The 23,800-nt window shown below is 46.9% G+C and overlaps 1 protein-coding gene across 2 annotated transcripts in view; it reads right to left on the bottom strand.

The window, feature by feature from the left end:
- The window catches only part of LOC135394759 (CAP-Gly domain-containing linker protein 1-like), a 105,073-nt gene extending 81,540 nt beyond the window's left edge, over window positions 1-23,533 (bottom strand). For both annotated transcript variants that reach the window (XM_064625711.1, XM_064625714.1), the window contains exon 1: window positions 23,132-23,533. In XM_064625711.1, coding sequence (XP_064481781.1) covers window positions 23,132-23,173 — 42 coding nt within the window. In that variant the 5' untranslated portion in view covers window positions 23,174-23,533. The remainder of the gene's footprint in view (window positions 1-23,131) is intronic.
- Window positions 23,534-23,800: the final 267 nt, after the last annotated feature.

Here is a 23,800-nt window from a genome sequence, read left to right as displayed (position 1 = left end):
TAGGAGTCCGATAGGCCAAGACTTGTTAATGCTCACGCTAGTGGTCGTTCGCATGCACTGCCGCAGTGAGAAACGACCACTAGGCGTGAGCATTAGCGAGTTGGCCTATCGAACTCCTGCGTGGACGCATCTTCGTATCCATGCGCTTCCAATAAGCAGAGGAAAGTGGGCACTGGCAGGTGACCCGGGTTAGAATCCGGGCGCCTGCTGTGCTGTCTGGGTGCTTTCCTCAAATGTCGGCACAGTTCCCTGTGAAGTCTGCCCAGGACGCACGATCCCCACAGCGATATCCGTGACGTTGCCCGCCAGAGCCTGGCCGACTACGGCAAGCAGTTTCATCATCATCATCACCACTTCCACCACCTGCCGCAATGAGAGGTATAAGGTCGCGTGCATGCTGCACACCGTCAGAAATAAATGATGACAAAATCTATACGCCATATGTGCACTTCTGTATTCAGTTCGTTTTCATCCGTGAACTGGATAACGGTATAACGATCAGTTTTGGATGCGCGCCGTGCAAGCTTGCAGTGGCGTCTTGCGCACGACGTTTTACTTCCCGAGGGACAGGTTGTCCCGCTTCGGTTTGACCAGGCCTTTTTGCCCTTTCTGCCCTACCTTTGAAACGTCGGAGCACGCTTTTCGCAACTGAACACTGCCGGATTTTTTGTGGCACAAGGCTGAGGTACTTTACGGCATTCCGTTCATTCGGTGGGGCACGGTCCAGCTACTGAGCTCGCTCCCAGTTCCGGTCGGCGATAGACGCCAGTTTGTACTCCTGGCGGTAGAAATAAACTACCAGGTCTGGATAGCACGCTGCATAGCTGTGCACGGTGGCCGTGCTCGCACCGCCGTTGAGGTACTGAACAGGGTCAGAGCGGGCATCCGTAGAGCGTTATACAGGGAGAGAGCAGTTCTTGGGGCCGTCCAGTTTGGTAGGCGGTGGCAAACATCAGCGACCCTCTGCGAAGAAAGCAATGGTAGGTATGTCATCCGCTTCCAATATCCTTCGTGCTGCTGTCCCACGAGCAACTCTCCGTGAGTTTTGGTTTGTTGCGAGGTGGCATCTAGCACGTACATCAATCCCAGACCTGCCGTGAGCTCGTCTTCGGGTGTTGGCGTTGCGATGGTTGTAGACTAGTGCGTTTGTTGCGTTAAAGGGAGCCAGCCAATATGGCTGGTCTTCCACGATGATGCCAATACATAACGAGTTTCGAGAAACCTGCTGTTCCGCGAAGATCTTTTCTTTTCGTGATGTGGGCAAGCTAACACTTCTCCCATCCTACAGTTGGCGATACAAGATCTTTTCTAGATGCTACAGGAAGCCGGGCCCTGTGGCCTGCCTTCCATTTGAGGCCAATACACTCCCCCTCCCATCGGGGCTACCCCCATAGGTAGTTCGCTTGCTTGATGACAATACTCACTTTTTATGTCCCGCTTCGATTCGCTGTCCTGCTTCGATTTCACTACGAGGGTGCATGCGCCGCCGCCCAAACGACGCATACTTTTCACGATCTTGCCGACTTTCTTCACTACGGTTCAGTTTTGTGGCTGTCTTAAAGCTTACCGAAAAAAGAAGAAAAACAACAAACGGAGGAGGGAGAGGAGGACCTTTACCGAAAACCGAAACGTAACGGAAACGAAAACAACAATGGTGGTAACGGAATCTGGACAGAAATGCGGGCCAGTAACGGAGGGGAGCTTGACCATCGATAAACTTGCCTATATCGACAACTGGTTGCTTATGTTCACTGGTTTCATTGTACACACCATCCGATCAATATATATTTTTATTGTCCTTTATATATCGTCCTTTATATATCGACAACATAGACTCACAACCAATGATTACGAGCAAACAGTAAAGACACACAAAGCAACGCAACAATGACCGGCCGGTATTTTCTGTTTTCACGGGAAGCTTTGAACATCTGTGCTGTGCAGGCAACTGCACGCATCCACAAATGACTAAAAGTTGACCTTTTACACGACATTTCTTTCTTCCTTTTTTTTTTTTGCATTGTTTTGCTAGGGGTTTCCTCCTTTCTTCTTCCTGTAGTTCGTTCATCCAAAGCGCACTCTCCTCCCCTTTTTTATATTAACGTTAGTGCCTCGCTTGAAGCGCTGGCGTTCCGCGTTTACGGATACGATTTCGTAAACTGGTCTATTTTGCACAGCGTACACGCAAAGCCTTGTGAAGAAACCGTGATTATATACTCCGGCACATGTCGACACACTTACTCTCGTGGGTTACAACTGATTTTTCCTTCGGTTACGTAACTTAACCGCAAATTTTCAAAGGAAATTCCAATCCCTGTCTGTATATGAGCAACGCCACAAGGATTGCACTGGATTGGATTGGATTAGGTGGGTCAGTCGCGAAAGACGTCATGTCTTTCTGCTGTCATGTAAGCGCGAGCGTACGTCGTGTCTTTCTGTGCTCTGCAAACACCACCTATAAGATAGGTGGCATGTTGGGGTGGTGTTGTGGTGTTAGCTGGTTGTTGTTACACAGATGGTGTTGAGGCTACTTCTCAGTGCTGCCCTTGCTAGCTTTGCCAGTGTTCAAAGAAAAAGAAGCGTCGAGGACAGTGTCGTGTGCAGCAAGCACTAACGAAGCTACCGAGGGCAGCACTGAGGAATAGCTTCAACGTTAGTGGAAGCGGCCCACAATGCTGTCAACCTTGGGAAATATCCTGTGTTCCGTAGCAGACGACACGAAAAGACGCGGACGCTGTCGTCTGCTAAGTGCCGTCCTGATATTCCGGTACCACGGATCCGGTACCGTGCAAACGCTCAACATGACACGCGCTGGAACTTCTGCCCCGTGAACAGACGACGCCACTGTAATGCGACTTTTGAAGCGCGCAATTCGACCTCGACTCGCTGATTTCGCTCAGCGATGTGAAGCATGCAATTGTCTATGGCGTTCGATACAACTTACTTAGGATTTGTGTTACAACGGAGCGGGAGCATCGATACATAATGCGATACGGCAACGCATGTAGGCCAACCTTGATTACAGAGGTCCCTGCTGTATACTTGCTACGTGCACATTTTTCTTTCAACTATATTTTATATCCGTGAAACGAGGAAAAGGGCAACGTTTCGTAAGAAGATGCGTCGTGCCTCACACTCGCTACCTCGCACTGAAAAAAAAAGAAATGTAATACGAGCAAGGAAGATGTACGACTGCTGCACAGTGGCCAGGCCATGCCCACTGGCCTACTTCAAAGTATTGCAGTCACGGACATCGGTCTTGAAGGTGAGCATGCACCGCTGAAAGCCGCTTCATAAACAGACCATCGGCTTGGTAAAGTTTGCATGGCGCGTGTTGTGTACTTTGCGAAGGTCGCGAAGGTGCAGGTGTGCAATGAGGAAGCGAGTATTGTACGTTGCTAGCGCCACCCCAGTCTGTGACATCGAAGCGATCGAGGGGCTTTAGGAACTCGATAACAGATGTCACCCCCAGCGAGAAACGTTCCAACTGAATATAGTTTTTCTAGTTTGATCGTCTTGTCTCCTTTATCTGTTATACAGACAAATATCGAAACTTGTGAGGGCGAACATGCTACGCTTCCCAAAACTACGCAATAAACGAAATAATAATAATAATACTAGCATCGTGCAAAAGTTGAGAAATGCCCGCACATGCTGCTCTCGTAGCTACGAGTACTGCGCAAGCAATCGTTTGCGTAGTGCGCAAACAATCGAGGGGGGGGGGGGGGGGGGGGGCATGACGGAACTGTAGTGTAAAATGTGGAAATATCGGCTATCAGACTGCCGATAAGTATGAAGAATAAAGAGACATATAAAAAGTTATTGTATAGTCTAATGGTACCTATTCGTCTCTTTTCGAACTGCGCGTACCTATAAATGTGCAAGAAACAATTTCAACACGGCCCATAATTAAATCATCCAGTACATCACACGGTATTATAATGAAATTCCATCTCTTAGCATCTTGGCAGTAAACAGCTTTTTCTCCCAACTCCACGTCTACTTCCGGACGAAATAAAGGCTTTTCATTTTTTCATCTCTCGGCAAAGAAAAAGAAAATGCTGCACGAAATCGGACACTAAAGGGAATTCCAGTAACATGCCTGCCTCTGCGAATTCTCTTTGTTTACTAACGGGAATGTCTGACGTAGAGGTAACAGTTTCTCGAGTCTGAAGAACACTGGTAGAAAACGAAGTGAGTTGATGTTGTCGAAAAAAATAATAGAGAGAGATTGAATTCGTCAAACGACAAATTAGGCTACTCCCATAAACAGACCCCCCCCCCCGACCCCCCCCCCCCCAAAAAAAAAGAAAGGAAAAAAAAAAGCCCGCCGCTTTCGCGATAAAAGACGAAGTGAGTCATCTCGGTTGTGTGGGCTGTTCCTCAGATTCTCCGGCCCAGGGTTATTCCCAGGATTGTCATCCCTTAGGGGTGTTGGTGTCGCGAAGGGCCGGTAGGTGGGTTACGCCCTAGTATCTGCTGCTTTTGTGTCGTGTTTGGTTTTACTGGGCACCGTCCTCATCATTGTGACTGTATATTTAATTGGACGGGTGTTGTCGCGCTCAGGGTTGAAATCGACAATGCGGGTTAAAATCCATCCACTCGCCATTTTAACTACCGTGGACAACTTGGGTTACGTAAGGGCTATAGTGGATGGATTTTTTCGTCCTTACAAGAGATTATCCACAATTGACGTGCTCGGCAGTAGGAGACCAGTTCGAAATATCGGCGACTCCGAACGTGAGGCCTTTACTTCGATCTACCGTCACCGAATCACTGGATTTTCTACTGTTCGACGTTGATCCCTTTTACTTTGTTCTCACAGAGTTGGTGAGCGTGAACACAATGACGCTACCGACATTACCAGGCAGTAAAGAGCTTATTGAATAACGACACCGGCTACCGACAAGAAGATATGCTTAACATGTCTCTGGTCGCAGTTCTGAAAAGCTGGCACGTGTGAATATCCAGGATTTTTCTGAGGGGGGAGGGTTTTCCCCCAAACTGGTACATCATTTGGAAAACAGAAATACAGGGTGATATCCTCCTCCCCGTCTAGAGCCTCTCGCAGATCCCCACCCAAAATATTTCACTGGCTGCGTTACTCCTACACACACTACCTAATGTCAATTGAAGCACTATGCGATGACAGAACTTGAGGAGGGGGGGGGGGGACATCCGGACTCCCGTTTATGTCCGCGCCTGATTGTGAATGCTGCGATATGTATATATCTGTGCGCCGTTTACTCTAACAGCATCATCTATCAAAAGTGCCGGATCGCGATGACGATCTGCGATCAGCGGCGTAAAGCCGTTAATTCACCATTACCGTCACAATTATTTCCGGAGTCATTAGATCACTCCCGAAGAAGCTCCAGACTTCCTGCTCCTTCGCAGCTACTTCCTCTTCTCGGTGCTTTCGTCCCGGAAGTTGAGGAGGAATTAGATGATGCACGCTATCAATTTGTGGGTGAGAAACACTCAATGTCAGAGTATGCTGCCCTCTGAGCCGAAGGATTTGCCGGACATTCTCTAAAGAAGGCGTACTTAGCCTCGTGTACTTTCGTGTCCCAAAGTAAGCACAGTGCTTGTTGACGATTGTCAATTGGATTGATTGTCTTATTATTTCCACTCATGAGACGACTGATGAGATAACGCGGGTATTTCACGCAGTCTTCACGTTATTGCTTTGGGTGTGAAGACCTTTCTTTACGAACATGCGATGTTATTTTCTTCAAAGTTCCGCGTTAGCCCCGCGAAGCAACTGTGGCTATGGACGGCGTACAGACATGGACAGATGGAGAGAGGACAGCAGGAAGGCGTGGGAAGGTTAGTATGCGTGCTGGAACGACTTTACATTCGCCTGAAAAGCCTGCCGGAAAACACCAGGGAAAACTTCAGACAGCACAGCCGGTGCAGGGAACAGGCGATGTTAAAATCTATTAAACTTGTCCGACGTTTTCCGTCAACAATTTCACTTTGATATCTGGCACTTTTGTTGCGCTAACAAGCTGGCCCGATCTACAAGAGAAATTGGAGTCACGTCAAAATTCGTGCGAATTTTATTGGTGCATTATGTAGGACGATGGAGCAAGAACATTCATTACTGCTGTCAAAAACAAGAGTACTATTGGCTGAACATACCTTGAAAGGTAGCTGAGACAAGCACGCGTACCTTTGTCATAAAAGTGAGCCTTAAGTTGCCGCAGGTAACTTGAGCAAGGCAACGTCAGTGTATTAGATGTAGATAGATGATTCACATAGATGTATATATATATATATAAAAGAAATTGAATTTTGCATACCATCTATAATGTTCTATATAGGCACCGATCTGTGCAACCACACGCGGTAAAACGTGCGGAGCGAAGCCTGGTTATAACGAAATCGTTTTTATTTCTTCTTCTCTCTCTTTCTCTTTATTATTATTTTTAGTTATCGGTTGTTCTCACGCTGTTCCGACCGAAAAGCAGGCTTTTGAACCCGATTATTCGAGTATACGGTCAGCCGACTTCACCACCTAGTGCGAAGGACGAAGAGGCACCGAACCGTCGTCTTTCTCTCTCGTTCTCTATTTTTCTCCATATATATTACAAGGCTATTAAAGTGCCCACACAAACACGTAATGTTTGTTTGCCAGCTTGATATTTTTCTTTATTTTCAGGCTCGCATGGTGTTTCCGAGATCAGTGTGTTTGCGGCACATCCCCTTTTATCGAACTGCCGCTTATATCGAATTTTTCTGGACCCACTAACTTCGTTACAACGAAGTTTTGCTGCATTAGCAGCAACCACCCAATGCTCGGGAATTACGCTCTGTATGAATCTTCCCGGACCTTTGTTCTCATAGTCTTCACGACATGACAGGACAGCACATGACATGGCATCCAGCGGTACCGAAATGTCACCTACAAGCGCACATGCCACGTCAGCAACATATTCGGTAACGCGAAGGCGCTAAAAATAGTTACGACCTCATCCGCTACTTCCGCCCAATCCTAGCGCATCTTCATGGATAAACGCGAGCACAACCAATTAGCACACTAACACACTCAGTGGGAGGAAGCGAGACCGTATCACACACGTCTCGACCTTTTTACGCGACCCTCTTAGCGCGCTATACTTCAACGCACATCCGTAAATATCAACAGGTTTCGGGAGAAAAAGAAAATGATACGATTCCTTTACTGTGAAAAGTAACATCACGATATTTGTACCCTAGTACGTACCCTCTCTTACTATAAATAATACTGCGTGACGCTAAATATCGAGCCACGCCAGAAGGACCTCCACCGAGAGGTCATACCTCCCCCGCTGTTGTTGCACGCACCGGATCTGCAGTGGTTGATGATTCTGAATGGAGTGCGATGGCGCAGCATTGGGTCGGTTAATGATCTGAGCATGCTTTGAGACAATAGAAATGGGTCAGAGAGTCATGGGTGGACACTTTCTATTTAACGACACTTTTATTTGCGTCGTGGTTCAGCAACATAGAAGTTGGGAGTATAGTTCGAGCAAGGGCGTAACCTTGACTGCTGGAAAAACTTTCGCTTTCTCTACCTCTGCGTCCGCCTTGCTCTATAGTGAAAGCAGAGATGAGAAAAAAACGAACTTGGCTTTGAAATGGTTCATATGGCAGCTGTTTTTAGCCAAGTTGTAGGGCCATGAACAGAAATGATCGACGCCAACTAGCGCAACCGAAGTCATTACCTTGGAGCCTAATATTATATTTGACTCGCAGGAACCAGAATTAGTAATTATTCACCGAAATAACAGTCCTTCCATACAAGCGTGTAGGTCAGGTCACAAATGATATACTGCCCCGATCGGCTCGAAATCTGGTCAGTACTTGTACCACAAAATAGTGCTATACCGTTAACGATAGCAAGGCTGAAGTCATTCGTTCACCGGGAAAGTATGGAGCAACTTTAGTCCCTTAATATCAGTCCCATGCGGGAGTATCCACAGTGTGCTGGAAAGTAAATTTCATGGTCATGGGACTAAAATGGGGAGTAATCTAGATTAATCTAGTTTCAATCTAGGGAACTAAAAGCTGCAGTTGCTTCCCTATTTACGCTTTGTTTTTTCTTCTTTTTTTCTCAGAGTGTCGAAATAGGTAACAAAATATGGCTCTGGAGTATACATCCACTTACAGCATCGGCATGTTATCGTGAAAAGCAAAAACAAAATATAGTCCCGTATCTAAATTCTACAGATATTCGCACTCATGCAAAGATGTAGGTGTACTGTTTTCTCCGGATGTTCAAAACCTCATATTCTTTTCCGATGGTGATCGTGGAGCTTCTGAAAGAGCTTGTGTCGGTCTCACAGAGGTGGGCAACGTCACGACTAACGCTCTGGGGAATGTACGTCCTGCTGGGTCGACTTCTAAGGGAACTGTGCCGACATAAGTCTGAAAGCGTCAGAGGAAAACCCAGGAAAATTCCCCACACAGCACAGCCGGCACCGTGATTCGAACCCGGGCACCTCCCAGTCTCGACGTGACATGGTAATGACATGGACGAGTAATTGTTACCCAACGACGTCCGGTCCAACGAATAGGCACGCGAATGCCACTATCAACCTCTCTGTCATCTCCGCAGACACCTGGTCACTTCGTAGCGTTCATTACCGGCGCAACTTATATAACGTGATCCTTGCGGGTAGAAGAATTGTTAATATTGATTTTTGGCACCACTGGAAGCTTTATGAACTCGCTTCTGCGACGTTGCCAGTCAATAATAGTGGGTTTTATTGCATCGTACGCTATCGCCTGTAAGTACGTAAGGGATAGCGTAATGGTTCTGCGCACTGCGCGAAGCTCTCTTTATGGTTCGCGCGTGCGCAAAGCCACCAACGCTATCCCGTACGTGCGCAAAGGCGATAGCGTACGGTACACTAAAACTCTCTAATGATGAACCCCGGTGCCAAATCGGCACCAAACGTCGAGGATTGCGTTGTGGTATTTTCACGCACCTTGCACTCCTAAAAGAGCAGGTGCGAAGCGTAACGGCATAATGTTTTTGCGTGTTTTCGATTGAACAGGGTGTAAAAATTTCTCCTCGCGAAACTAAAAGATGCCGTTACCACGACCCCAATACAAATGAAATGGTGAGCATGCGTCCTGCGGACCGACTTCAGGGGGAACTGTGCCGACATTCGTCTGGAAAGTCTTCGGAAAACCCAGGGAAAACCTCGGACTGCACAGCCGGTGGTATAGGATTCGAACGCACAACTTCCAAGTCTTCAGCGCGACCTTGGCTACGACCAACGAGCTGGACGCCTTAACTCGGCTATGCCGCTGGTCGTTCGGGATTTTACGAGCGAAAGAACCTGCAATTTACGCTCTTCCTCTCCTTCCCATACCGACAGTGCGAAGCGCATTCTCATTGGTCTCCGCAGAGAATCTGCCCAATCGTCGTGGGAGATCGTTTGAAGAGGTCAATCCGAGGCCTCTCCGCATTCATTGAGAAAAATGGTGTGCTTTTGGTCCTTCAGTGACAAATAACGTTAATAGTGACAATGATAATAATAAATAATGACAAATAATGCTATAGATCTGGTCGGCAAATTCCAATTATTCCATTCCATTATTCCAATATTACAAATCTCCGATGTGACTTCTCATGTATCGTCTATATACATATCCTTGTTTTTTTTGTTTTTTTTTGTTCACTGCTCAAACGTATATAGCATGCAGTTGTGCTGTGTATTGCCCACACCTTCTATGGCGACATGGCACCTGAAGTATAAATAAATAAAGGCTCGTGAGACAATTTCCAACGGGTTTGCAATTTCCCTGTTGGCCTTCTTTTTAGTTCCAACCACGTTCTCTTATTGATGAGCATCGAAGCAGCCGAAGAATCCGTCAAAAGTTCGTCGTTTACGAGGACCAAAGCTTCAACTTTATTTACTTCACCCAATTACACTGCTATTGTGGAAAAATAACAGGCAATGTAATTCATAAGAAAACAGGGGACTCGAACTATAGTTCACACACATCGAGAAAGGATGTTTAGTAAGCGGTGCTCACTCCAGCAACATGCATACTTTTAATTATGTTTTATTATTCACATCGTGATACCTGAGTGACGAAAAGTCGCATGCAAGGGGAGGACCTCGATATTCCTGCGAAATCCCCGATCTCGAAATCCCCGGTTGCGAAAATCGTCATCATGTATTTCTCTCTCTCTCTCTCGAAACAAGGAAAACAAAGGAGAATGCTCGATGATATACCGTGTTTCAAAACGCGACATCACTCAAATGTTGACCACAAGTCAAACCAAACAAATATTTAACCACTCAAATTCAAGGCTGTTCGATGTCTGTCCAAGTCATTTTAGCGAACGAAATCCACATTTTAGTGTCCGTTAGGCTTAGAAGGGACACGAGGGAACAGCACGTTGTTTAGTTTATTATTAGGTTAGTTCAAGTTCGCTGTTGGCCGTTTCCCGCGCGTGACTGCGCATTTTATAATCAGATACGACATTTATCTATAGTAGTTTATTTTGGAACGGGGATTTCGAGCACTTTATTTCGAGGTACACCCCCACGCAAGCACTACGATGTCGAGTGGGATATGTCTGCAGTGTATCACGTCATTCGATACACTGCATCAACAGCACACAATGTTTTTCTTATCTTATAAGCAGATATATGACAGTATATAGGATATCCTGCTTGATGACAATACAAATGACACCATAATGGCTTGTCATCAACCCACTGAGTACACAACATCGCGCTTCAAACGACGGTCAATGGTAGCCCCTCGACCATCATATATAACCAATCAAAGGCGGACAGCTGCCCGTCGTTACGCGGAGTCGTTACGGTAACAGCAGCGCCGTCCGGTGGTCACCTCGAGACCATTAACCTGGTTCGCAGGGAATCATAAGTATAACACAGTGTGGGCTTAAATCGTATACAGCGTTGCTTTTTCTGTCGTGCCGTGAAGTGCACAATGTTGCTCTGATGTCATGGTCACGGTGATTCAGTGTCGAAAGAGGTTACTAGTCTGCCGGGCGGATATCGTGCCAAATTTGGCGAACAATCTTCTCCGCTTCCTTACCATATGCACTAACATTATCTCAATAGTGCAGTCCGCCCCCCTCCCCCCCCCCCCACCCTCCTAAAAAAATAATCGGGAGTAATGGAAGTAAAGTATGTGAAGCGTTAACAGTGTAATTGACTGCTCGATGGACAGGCGCTGCTTGCCGAAGACAAGAATGGGGTGTCGAAGGCAGGAATGTGTTGTCGCGCGATGATCCAGATGGCGGGAACCTCCACAACGACAAGAAAGAGAGAGGGCGAGAGAGAAACGAAGATCTCGAAATGGAGAAGGGCGGCGATGTTCTCCGTCTGTATTGTACAGCTTCGAACACACTTAACTGAAACTCGAGTTCATCGACCCACCCAGAGATAACGCCGCTATTACGGCAGCAAGGTGAACAATGAATAAGGCGACGTCAACACAGCTCGGTGGCGCCGGGACTCCCACCGCCTCGAGAAATAACGACTATATGTATATAACGACTTCCGTTATATACACCTTTTTTTTTTCTTTCTACAATCGTTTCGTGCCTAGCACATCTACGGTTTACGGTCTTGGACGTCGTAGAGAGCATATTTTTTTTTACGTCGATGTTATCCTGAGTATGTGGCCTCTGATAACGGTGCGGCATCTCCGACCATGTCTGCTGTTACGCAGCTTCGACGACGAACGGAGCAAAAGCAATATGGTCCGCCATGTCAGCAATGGTTTTGGGCACGGAACAAGTCAGACGTTCCATCATCCCGTGACCTGTCACTATAGGTTAGCACGAGCTTATATCTGACGGCAGCTACCGACTTGAGTGTGACCAGAAGGAGACAACATGAAACGCCTCTCGCTGTCACGCAGCAAGACGGCGGTGCTCCACTATACCAATACAAGCTCAGTCAACTTATTTTCGAAAGAACGCCCTCGCGAGACTTGACAACCTACCTTTTAGTGTTGAGAAGGTACCGGGGAGCTGGCCAAAGCAGCACCAGCAACCTGCGCTGTGTGCCCTGGCGAACTACCTCAAGGACATACGTGATGAAATAATCTTTTAAATCATTCAGCGCTTTCACACGTCAAGCGTCCTGGAGCAGCTGGTCGCACCATTACGTTTCCATTTTTTTTCTACTTCTATTATATTCTTTTCTAAAGCACATACGGCATCTTACCTAGCGCGGTTACTGTTCGCACTCGGCGTTGTTCACAGTAGCTCACCGAAGAACAAACACACTAGCACGTGCTGTGTAAACGGTGCGAGACATAGCTAGCTCCTCTTGCAGAACCCGTATACGACACTCAACAACCATTCACTCTTCCAACATAACATGTTACGTTGACTTGTGCCCTCAACCGCGGAAAAAGACCCACGGATCACCAAAACGATCCTTCGCTTGAATGGTCACTAAAAGCGAGAGTATGCGGGGGCACCCGAAAGATGGACATCGTGCAGCGGATCTACGCTGTGCTAGAGTCGCAGCTCTTTTTTAGTTTGCCTTTGGACAAAAAAAAGAAAAAGAAAAAAGAATCAGAAAACCAGTCTTTGGGACGTCCTTTTAAGAAAGGTCCCCTGGAAGGAAAGTGGAAAAACAAAATGATCTTGATGGAAGGCACTGTGCTGCGGCTGCGTACCATCATCCTAGTGCATCGCGTTTGGCACGGGGTGAGGCGGGGAAAGAAGATGCTTTCAGGCCGCCGAAGCATATATGAGATGACAACGCATTTCAAAAGGATGTTTATAAGCCAGACGCACGGGGACAATGCGATTTCCGGATGTGAACGCAAGGCCGGCTAGAGCAGTGTTTCCCAAACTTTTGGCGGTGACGGACCCCCGGAAGCGATGAGAACCAATTCACGGACCCCCCCCCCCCCCCCCCCACACACACACACACACCGTCACAGCCAGTGCATAACCAGCAACCTCGTCAGCTGCTGCGTGCTTTCGATACAGCTTCAGAAACGATTCCGGACTGGTTTCTTCCTCTTGTTTGTATGTGTATGACGCGGACAAACGTGCATTGCAGGACTTTTCTATCAGAAATTAGAAGCTAGCCGTTGAAGCATGCTTGTAGAAATTTTGGAAGTTCTGGGTGCTTGGAAATCGGGCAGCATGTACGAGCGCGTGTTTGTGAGGACGAAAATCCTCAATGAAATGTGAGAGACGGTCGCGGACCCCCACGGACACTCTCGCGGACCCCCAAGGGTGCGCGGACCACACTTTGGGAAACACTGGGCTAGAGCACCTTCGAAAATAAACTTGTCTAAGTTGACCACTGTCAATGCCACGCATCGATATGCGAGAGGAGTCATGTGAAATACAGTCTATGCATACAGGTACACGCGAGTTGGTTTGTTACTATATAGTGCCACGGTGTCATGAAATAGTTTTCGTTTTGCTGCATGAATGCCCCCCTATTGCGAAGTAATAGTCCTATATACAGTACATGTTTCGATCGACCGATGCTAGCCATGTGCCTAACAAGCACCACGTAAACGGTGCTTTATGTAACGCCACGTGTAATTTAATGAAAAAAGAGTTTCACAGCCTTGTATGGGTATAGTTCCCTAAGCAAACCAATAAACGTAATGATTGATCTCGGGAAATATCAAGAAAGATAGCTTATGCATACTCGGGCTGACCACTGTCGCCTAACCGTATACGTCTACAAGACACGAGTGGTTTTGATTGATAGCTTCTCTTGTTTGTTGTTGTTGATCGTGTTTATTCAAAAAAAAAAAAAAAAGAACATCCCTCTTTTTGTGACATCCGATGTCGAAGGTTCCCGGTTTTAGGTCGACTTCGACACGTTCAGGGTTCCTGTTTGAAAATCTTTCTGAGCAATACATATTCCACGCAGTCTTTCACAGCGTAATAAATGTGGAAGGACCTCACGCAGCGGCGGCATATGAGGTCGTCAACTACATCACTCGACAACAAAAATGCGAGATACAAAAGCAATATCGACACAGAGATTGATGTCATCCGAGATGAAACGCTCGACCGGCAGAACAGAGGCGTCTGTCGTTCGATAAGTGTTACGTGGTCAAATCAGTCACGGCACACGTCAAACTGTCCGTCAACATTCGGCAATTTTCTCTCCTACCCACAAAGATATACAGAAGTTGTTCAAAATCATGTCATTTGTCAGGAAGGTGCGACTGGGGAAATGCTTATTTCGTCATCACCACTGCCACCACCGCTTATTTCGCCGAGGCTGGTGGGTAACCCGGGTTCGGCTGTGCTATCTGAGCGTTTTCCTCAAATGCTCATAGGTAAATTACAACACAGTTCCTCATGAAGTCAGTCCAGAACACACGATCCGTCCCTCCCTTCCTTCGAGCACCATGCCGCCACTGCACGTTGTCATGTCATAACGACACATGCAGCAGCAGCAACAACAAATACGCTGATGATGATGAATGGCGAAATTCGCCACCTGGGTTGTGGCCCGCTATACCTCAATGCCGACGGGACTGCATGAGACGTAAAATGACAACGAGGGGTCGACGGGGGAGGGACGGTAACAAGGCCGCACATCGGGATTAAAGAACATAGAGGAGACCGGTGTCTTGCAGAAAATCCAGGAACATCTGCAGAGCACGACGGTGTTGCAGGATGTCAGTCCAGGGCACAGGAACTGTCGCCAAAGTGAACGGAGCGGCAGTGGATGGCTTCAGTTGGTTTCGCAACCTTTCATCGTTGAACCCCGGGGAGGACTTCCACTGCCCGATCCCTTTGATGAGTTTATGTGGCACGGTGAACAATAGTCTCTTTCGCATTTTAAAACATATTTGCCATGTCCAAAAACGTAAATTATCCCTCCCAACCCCAGCCTTCCCGGTACCTGCGGAAACATTATGACACAACAGACCATCACTCAACAATGAGAGGATGTCACACGACTGCCATGCCCATCTCTGAAGGAACAGCCTAAATGACGTTGGTGTTGAAAATCTCAACCGGAAGTGCGACCATCCGAGCTGGACCATAGGAGGCTGGACTTATCTGACGACATCTTGAAAGAGCCATCGGGAGACAAAGGTCTCTTCTCCCTTATCGAAGACTGGGATCGTCATGGACGGTGGAACGGGCTTTGAGGATGCGAAGCACGAAGCAGTGAAGTGGTGGATCACCTGGCAGGTTGGTCAGCCTTTCTTCTCGTTACTTAGGAGGTGATTAGCGAATCACGGAGCGTGCTTTCGTCTCTCAGCTGTTGGTGGTGCACAAACAAAGATGGCGGTGCTGTGGCTAGTGATGTGAGTCATTGAGCATGCTTGAATAGTTTTGTGTGCATTGACGAACGTCCTCTTTAGAGGTAGCCGTGCTGAGGCAACGCTGACCTGCGGCAGAAGGTCGCTGATCTCTGGGTATCTTTCCGGGCGATTCTTCTTCGTTTGTGTATACAGTTTAGCCGCTGAAAGATATGGGGATGGGGGCGCTGCGAGAGACGGCATTTGAGGGGGACTATAAAGAATGGTAAGCATGCATTTCCCGAAGAAAAATAAAATAAGCAAAATATGTAAGAAAAATAAAATAAAATAAAATGGTTGGGACAAGGGGTCCCAACCAACATGCAACAAATTTCTTCAAATAAGAATTAATGAAACGGACAAGAGTAATTAGCAAACTTTTTTTTAGGGCTGCCGTGTCCACTGGAAAGTTGTAGAGGCGCCTTGAGAAAGACCATTCCGAGGTGTTTTCAACGAGGCACGATTGGTGTGGCCTTCTCAGTATGAAAAAAAAAAAAAAAAATAGCACGTGACAATGCAATTGCGGAGCGCGGCCACGCTGGCACGTCTTTTTCTTTTTTGTATTTGTCGGGTCTCTTTTTCGACAAAAAAGAAAAAGAAAAGGCCTCCCAAACCGTACCTTTGAATACACCTCGTTCTGGTATTTTCTGAAGCCGTTTCTATAACTTCCATTTGACACCTGAGCCCTTAACCGAGTTTCGAAAGTTAGCTAGTTAGCCTTATCGCAATAATTAATTAGGCGCAATCGAAGGAAATACTGGCGACCACGATACACGTCTCCCACCAACATTCGGTTGGTTTCAATCGCTCACAGGGGTAATTTTATTAATTTTTTTTATTTTATAAATCTATAGATACACCCATGCTTGGACACCCTGCATATATGTCACGCAACTTTTGCTGTAGCCATAATGTTTGAACTATACCTAGCATATAGTAACCATCCAGTTACACTACTCTGTGACTTGGCCACCGGCACCTGCTTCCTGATGCACGTATTCTCCCACGACGACAAAGTAGCAGCAAATGATCACAGAGGGCCACGGAATTTCACTTTTATATCCCGTCGCCGCAAAAACCGTGGCCACTTTCTTTAAAAGTTCGTGACGAGGAAGTATAACCTTGCAGGTTCAGACAATGACGTTTTCTCCCCTCGAGCAACTTAGGACATTCAGCGGAGGCGCACAAGCCACATATGTCATGTGTGCGATGTTTACGCGTGCACTTGCCGCCGTGAGCGCTGTAAGCAATAGTCACGCGCAACGGGCAGGTGAAGCATCTTGGCCGGACGTTGATATAAAGCGTGGACGTCCGTTGACACATTGATGTGTGCACATTCGTGTTCAATAGCACAGATGCCGTAACAGACTGCTGACGCATCTATACGTTGTACAGGATGCAATGTCAATCTCGTACTCAAAGTGGGACATTGAAAGCGACGGTATGTGTACTTGTTGTATTGGCGGTGCGATCAACTACTGGTTGTGGCTTACGACGTGAAACGGTGGGAAATTAGTCCGGTCGTAATAAGGCCAGCCTTACAGACTATGAAGTACGGTTCATGGTGTTGCTTCTAGCAGGGGCGTCAGATGGCGGATGCAAGGGCTGGATTGGGTGGTACGGATTGCCTGGTAGCGTGTGCATGCTTATTTGAGTGGCTTTTGATTACCGCAGGTAATGTTTTCCTAACTAAGGAAAATTCACTGGTACCGCATTGTGCGCTGCGTGCAGTCCGTGTCGCTCTTTTCTTAATTTTTTCCTCCCTTTTTATTTTACAGAGAAAGAACTTCAAACGGTCCTGTGTCCGCCGTCGGACACGTACCATGCATAGACGGCGCCAGTTGCAGATTAATTCCGTTTCAACACCTCCATCTGAATGCGATATGAGAATCAGGTTTTGCGTGGCGCTGGGATATTCAGGGTCATCATAGAGCATAACTATCCGGAACATAGAGCATCACGCAACCATTGTACGGTAATTGGCGTAAGACCGTGAATCAGAGCGGCAACCTTGCAAGCGAGAGATGTTTTCCCACGCCGTACAACATCAGAACGGAAGGAAGGAAAAATATGGCGGATCTAATTTCGCAAAAAAAAAAAAATAAATAAATAAATAAAAGGCATCGATGTTACGCTTTGTGGATTTTACTGCTCACTCTTCGTGTTGAATTACCTCCTCATAGAAAAAGCGGAGGGGGATGTTCTTGTCGACTAAGGGTGCACACGGCATTATCTACAACTTTTATCTGTCGAGCTATATGTTTTATAAGACGTCGTCGCAGTAAACACAATAATAATGCGGACCTAGAAAATTATCACGTGAATGCAACGTTAGTTATTTTTAAGGCAGTTTTTATTATTGTCTCTCTAGTCTGAGTACATTTGATAAATTCGTAAAATTTTTCATGAGAACTGTTCCGTACAGTATCTAGGGGAGAGAGAGAGAGAGAGAGAGAAATACATGATGATGATGATATGGGTATGAGTATCTGGGTTTGCTGACATGCATATGATAATTTAATACACGCATTTGCTTGTATACAACATATGATACAGTTGCTGATAAATATATTTACATATATATACAACATGTTTGATTGTGCATTCCTTTGTCTATGAAAACAGCTTGGACCGTCTGCTGTATGAAGGGAAGCTGATTGGAACCTAGAACAATAACGCCATAGTTTACACTAGTCTCGATTTCACCTGTTGCTGCACGCCTTTCCCTTCCCCAATGCATCACTCACTGTAAAACACTCAGCAGAAAGAATACTTCGCAACCTCACAATAACTGGACTTGCAGGCAAGTAACAGCGAAAATTAAGACCACGACTAATAATGCGCGTTGGAGCTTGCGGGGGTGCGACCAAAGCAACCGTTATTGTTCTTATCCCGATCATCAACATCTAATCAGAAAGAAAAGGGCGGTGAAAAGGAAAAAAAAAAAAAACTGCTCCGATATCAACCAATCGTTATCGATACACTACAATTTCATTCCTAGCATGCCGCGTTGCCATAGGTTCCTTCCTTCCTTTTCATTTCTTTCTTTTTTTTTTTTTTTAATGATCGGCGTGGCGTCCCATGAGGTAGCGCGGAAGATTTGTTTTCATGTTTGCCGTGGCGTGACGAGGACTACAGGGGAAGTTCCGAGAAGAGTAGCAGTGAGTAGCTCGTGATCGGACAGGAACCGTCCGAAGTGGGGAAGTTATTCGACAAAGGGAACTCGTTACCAGTTGAGTTACTGTGCAACAAATATAACTAAGTTACCAACGAAGTTACACGGAATGAAAATGAACTTGAAGTTCTTAAGCTACTTTAGAAAAGTAACGAGTTACTTTCAAGTTACTCGCTATCCAATATATACTTTTTTAGTTCTTGACCTTTCTATAGATAATTCGGGACTTCATCTCACAATGGGCGATGCAAGACGTTTCAAAACAGTTTTGATATACAAAAACTGTATCAATATCTGATAAGACGAAAGAAGCCTACATTTATATGCTTCTTTAGGGAGGGATTTGATGATTTTGATCTCATAATAAGGTTCTTGAACGGAGCACAAAGCAAGTTTATGTTCTATGAGTTGTCCTCTATATACATATCGTAGAACTGCGCCAAGTTTTAACCTTACTACACAATGCCCTTTGTTATTATAAATACACTGCTCGTCGTCAAGATGAGCGACACCTGAGCCTCCTAATGTACGGCCAAAACAGAATCTGTAACGTTCACCGCGTAACAACAGGGGAGTCAGACGCGCCGTGCACGTATCACCGGCGCGCACGTTGCTGCGGTCTCAAGTCACTAGGTAAGAAGGACGCTTTGTTTGTAGACGAGAATCGAACAAAAGGAACTCGAAACTTTCTCCGAGTTACTTTGACAAAGTTACTTAAAAAATGAACGCGTTCCACAAGAAGTTACTGGAGCTCAAGAGCAACGAGTTGAGTTAAAAGATGCCGAAAAAAGTAGCTTAGTTACAGTAACGAGTTACCCCCAACCGTACATTTACTTCGGTACATACTTTCACGTTCTCGTACTCTTCCTTGGCGCAATCAACTTTCGACTTCCTCATGCCTAAGAAGTAGTATTCAGAAGTAGTGTCCAGACTACGAGCCAGCAAGAGCAAGACTGAAGCAATCCCTCCAAGCTCTCGACCAAAGGCCTTTCTCCTTTTGTAGAGTGATGGGGAGATGGCCTACACAGGCCCAAAAGGTTGAATCTCCGAAGGCACTCTGCGCCTTCCTAAAAGATACACTGCCGCTTTGAAACACCTTCGCTGCGTCTCTAAGACAGAAACCAAACTAAATGACATGGAGCTGCAGGCGCCTGTAGTGGCAACCACCCTGTTCCAAGACTATAGATGGGTAGAAATCCAGCGAGCCGGTAGAGATGTAGGAAGGGAGTTGCCTCAGGACAGAAGCCGCCGATATTTCGAACAGAGACTGTTCTTCTGGGCCCAGAAGAAGACGAAGAAGACGAAATATCGGCGGCTTCTGTCCTGAGGCAACTCCCATCCTGTTCCAAGACTGTTTTTTTTTCCTTTCTTCTCCAGATAATACGTACTTACATACTTACAGTATTCTGAAAACGCTCTTTTTTTTTACGCGTCACGATCATCGTGTACCGCGAGATAAAGCCACGAATTATTATTAGCGAGTTTTAGCGCATTGTCTGCTATCGCCTTTGCGTACGTAAGGGATAGCGTTGGTGGTTCTGCGCACGCGCAATACATAAACAGAACTTTGCGGCGCAGAAACACCGCGCTATATCCCTTACGTTATGCAAAGGCGACAGCGTACGATGTACTAAAACTCACCATTATCTTTTACGCTTTGTCATTCGTCACGAAAATCATTACTCTGGCGTTATCGGGCCAAGGCTGAACGACTGCGCGTTGTTGTAAGAGCGCGCGAAGATGAGGCCGAATGAAACGCGAACCCTTTTGCCTTCGTACACCAGGGCAAAAGACAACAGCCGGAGGATCTCGAAACCGAACTCCGCGCATCCGAAGCGAGAACGTCGGCAGCATGTTGTTGTCACTTACCACCACGAGGGCCGTCCCCGTGACATTTGGACGTCTCAATGCGCTATTGTTCTTCCGCGTTGAATGAGAGAAAACACGAGTCGTGTGGTGACTGCTGGTGGAAAGTTCGAGTAGATCTTATGCGCGTGCCGTTTCTATATATGCGTCGTTATGTCACGTGACGGTCCGTTTATTTTTGCTCCGCACGTGCTAGCAGGCGCACGGTAGTGAACAGAGAAGCCGGTATTGGTTGTATATTTTTCTGAATTGACGTAGACGTATTCATGCTGATGCCTCGCATATATTCGTCTCTGACGGTCCCGCTCAACTCGTGGCGTCGGCCACGAGTCCACGGCAGCAAGCCCCTTTGACCCTAGTTGCATCGCGGGGATGGCGCATTCAATAAACACGTCAGATGAGGAAACAGGTGTCACTCGAATCTGGCGTGGATTATCGCTAGCCTGTTCTCTCTGTTTCTGCTAGGTGGCGCAGGGCTGCGTTATGGCGCAGTCTTGGACCTTTTCCATGGCCCGTACTTTCATTACCTGAAACGGATTTCTCCAGCACCCTACCACACCTACACCGAAAGGTTTTACGATACCCACCCACAAAAAAAAGAAGATGGGAAAAAAAGCAACAAGGCCAAAAAAGCGAGCAGATATACGTGTGACACTCCCTGAGAAAGACAACCGCAAATCCCTGATCTGAAACCGTACCACAGGCAACTAACAGCGCGGCTGTAGACATTAGAGCAGCAAGCAATCTCCGCTGAAAAATGTTTTCGAAATTTCTTTGTGTGGATTGCATTTGATGACAGCGAAATTCTTTGAAAAGTTCGCGAGCGTGCGGACAATGTGCGCAGGACGCCGCGAATTTTGCATTGCACACAGAAAATTACACCGAGAGCATATAGATCATCTCGTTCGACACCGAGCAAGAACTAATAAACTTCTGCAGCTATCAGCTGTTGAATTTTTCTCAACAAACAAGCACGAAGCATGTTCAAACTCACCGATCCAAACCGAAACCTCTTCTGCTACCTGTCTTCTGCGACTTGTCTTCTGCTACGAAACGAACCACTCCGCAAGACAGTGGCGCGAAAGCGGAAGACTTCAGTAGCGCACATTGAACCAGAAATCCATTGCCAGTATCATCCGCCGGTCACTGTGTACTTAAGAAAAGGATCTGATGCGGCATTCATGCAAGAGCGAGTGCACGCATTCTCTCCCTCATCTTCTCTGGGGACGAGATTAGACTCGGTCACGTGCCGCGTGAAGTGGAACAATAAAAAGAGAGGAGGGAAGCTTGGAAAGGGTTCAAAAAAGAAGCTCTGCCGGTCATCGCCGTCTTGATCGTCACTGTGCCAGGTGGAATAGATGGAAGCATACCCCCTCCTAGGACAACCTTGTGGTGTTATTCTGGTTGCGAAAAGGTCGGCTCCGGGTGATGCTGAAATATCGAAGCCGTGAACGATCGCCTATTGTGTCTGTCGTCCGAGCGGCTGTCGTGATATCAATTTTGTAATCGATGAATTCCACGGCATTGTCGACAGTGTCACAACCAATCGTAGTCTTCGATTTGATAATTGATAATTTGTGGCCTTATGTCGTGAGACGAATTATGATCATGAACGACGCCATAGTGGTCAGTCTGTGGGTCAAGTTTGCCCACCTGAGGGTTCTTCAAGACTACCGCTGGCAAAAACCCCAACATTTCATGATCGTTTCCGAAGTTTCTCGTTTTTTCTTTTTTTTTTAGTGCAATGGCAGATCGTGAGCCAGGAAGGGGGAGAGAGAGAAAAAGGAGAGTAAACTGTTTTCAAAATGCATCAATTTTAAACTGAAGCCCCCCTCCTCGCATCTTGCAATGTCACGAATTTGGAAGAACAAATTTGAAACCGACTGCCACGATTGCACGCTGCCATGGTGCGGGAGAACGCCTAGGTAAATAGTAGAGATAGAGAGAAAAACCCACGTCAAAGTCTGCTTGGCACGTGTCCTTCCTCGAACACCACACTGTCGGAGTTCCATTGGACACGACTACCGATTTCAGTATGCCTTCATATCCCTGACATTCGAAAGAAACATTAGCGGGCATTGAGCTCGTCCTCTCTCAGTGTGCTCCTCATGAATGAGCGATATCTGTGTGTGTGTGTGTTAGCGCCACGAAGCAACTGTGGCTATGATCGGCGTATAGATGGAGAGAGGGCAGCAGAAGAAGGAGAGAGAGAAGAGACACGGACCAGAAACGAGTGGACGCGAATGGCCGAAGTCGTTTTTGAGCCTATGACAAGGACCACCACAGAACCGCGTTCACCCTCAAGGTCCCCTGGGGACCGCGAGCTATCCGAGCGCTTGGCCATCGATGCGCTACAGTATATGCTCCTCTTCGTCTTGTGTGTTCCTCAAACTCGAGGAAATGTGACCTCATTCTATAGCACACCAGCTCGCTTGCACCGTTCTAATTTGCTCATCGAAGTATACGCTTCATCACAGATGGGCTTTGCGTCCCTATGTTTCTGTGACGTTCAACGGTTGAAGTAACTCAGGCGCACTTCTGTGAATCGCGCGCTCGTAGCAACGACACATGTTGCAGCACCACACGGATGCTGAGTAGCAAGTCCTCATAACTGCAACCAACCTCCACGCGAGATCCCTCTCCATATCAATCAACATTGACAAAGCGTATCAAATTTTGGGACGCGTCGAATTTTATGTCACTGCAAATGCCGGTCATGTTCCGTTGTTTCACAGACACACGATTATATAGACGGGACGTCAGATGAGCTGCACTGCATGACAGGAATGACTGCGTACTCACCGTTGGCGTGGCTTTCCTACATCTGGCTTTGACCGGCGCCATGACTGTATCGCTGTATTCCGAATGCACCGCAGCTTCTGAATATGCTAACCCATAACGAGGCAGACAAAAGGCAGTCGCATCACCAATGTCACCATAACTCTTTCAAAGGAAGGCACTACAAAGGAGCGCACTGCACAACTTCCTGGCTCGGCACGCGGTCGCAGACGATGAAGCAGCCTCATTAACTAGCAGACGACACATGCAGACCAGCACACATTGCCTTCTGCTTCGTGGAGGGAAACAGGCGACACAACAAGTCCAATTCTGCGCTGCTAACTTATATACAAGGCACAGTTAATGTGCAAGAGCACATACAATGTGCGTGCTAATGGAAAGGGCGCCGTTACAGCAATGACTGCCAACGCCTCCCAGTGCCAAATCGAAATGAAAAGCGAAAACAAGACAAAGAAAGAAAGAACGAAACGGTGGCTAGATGATAACAACGAGATGCGACTCTCGGTTAGTTTGTTGCGCTGGTGAGGTTGAAGAAACGTTTTGCGATGACTCGCGTTTTCTGAATAAGCTGCAGAGCTTGCGTTTGGACTGGTGCGTAGTGTGCTTGGTAAGTGCGACCAACGCACTTTTGAGCCTTGCTGCAATCGAGGCAACCTGAGGAGTATGTAATGG

The sequence above is a fragment of the Ornithodoros turicata genome, chromosome 5 (genome assembly GCF_037126465.1).
Source record: "Ornithodoros turicata isolate Travis chromosome 5, ASM3712646v1, whole genome shotgun sequence".
In the NCBI taxonomy this organism is placed as follows: Eukaryota; Metazoa; Arthropoda; class Arachnida; order Ixodida; family Argasidae; genus Ornithodoros; species Ornithodoros turicata.
This window is presented reverse-complemented; position numbering and strand designations above follow the sequence as displayed.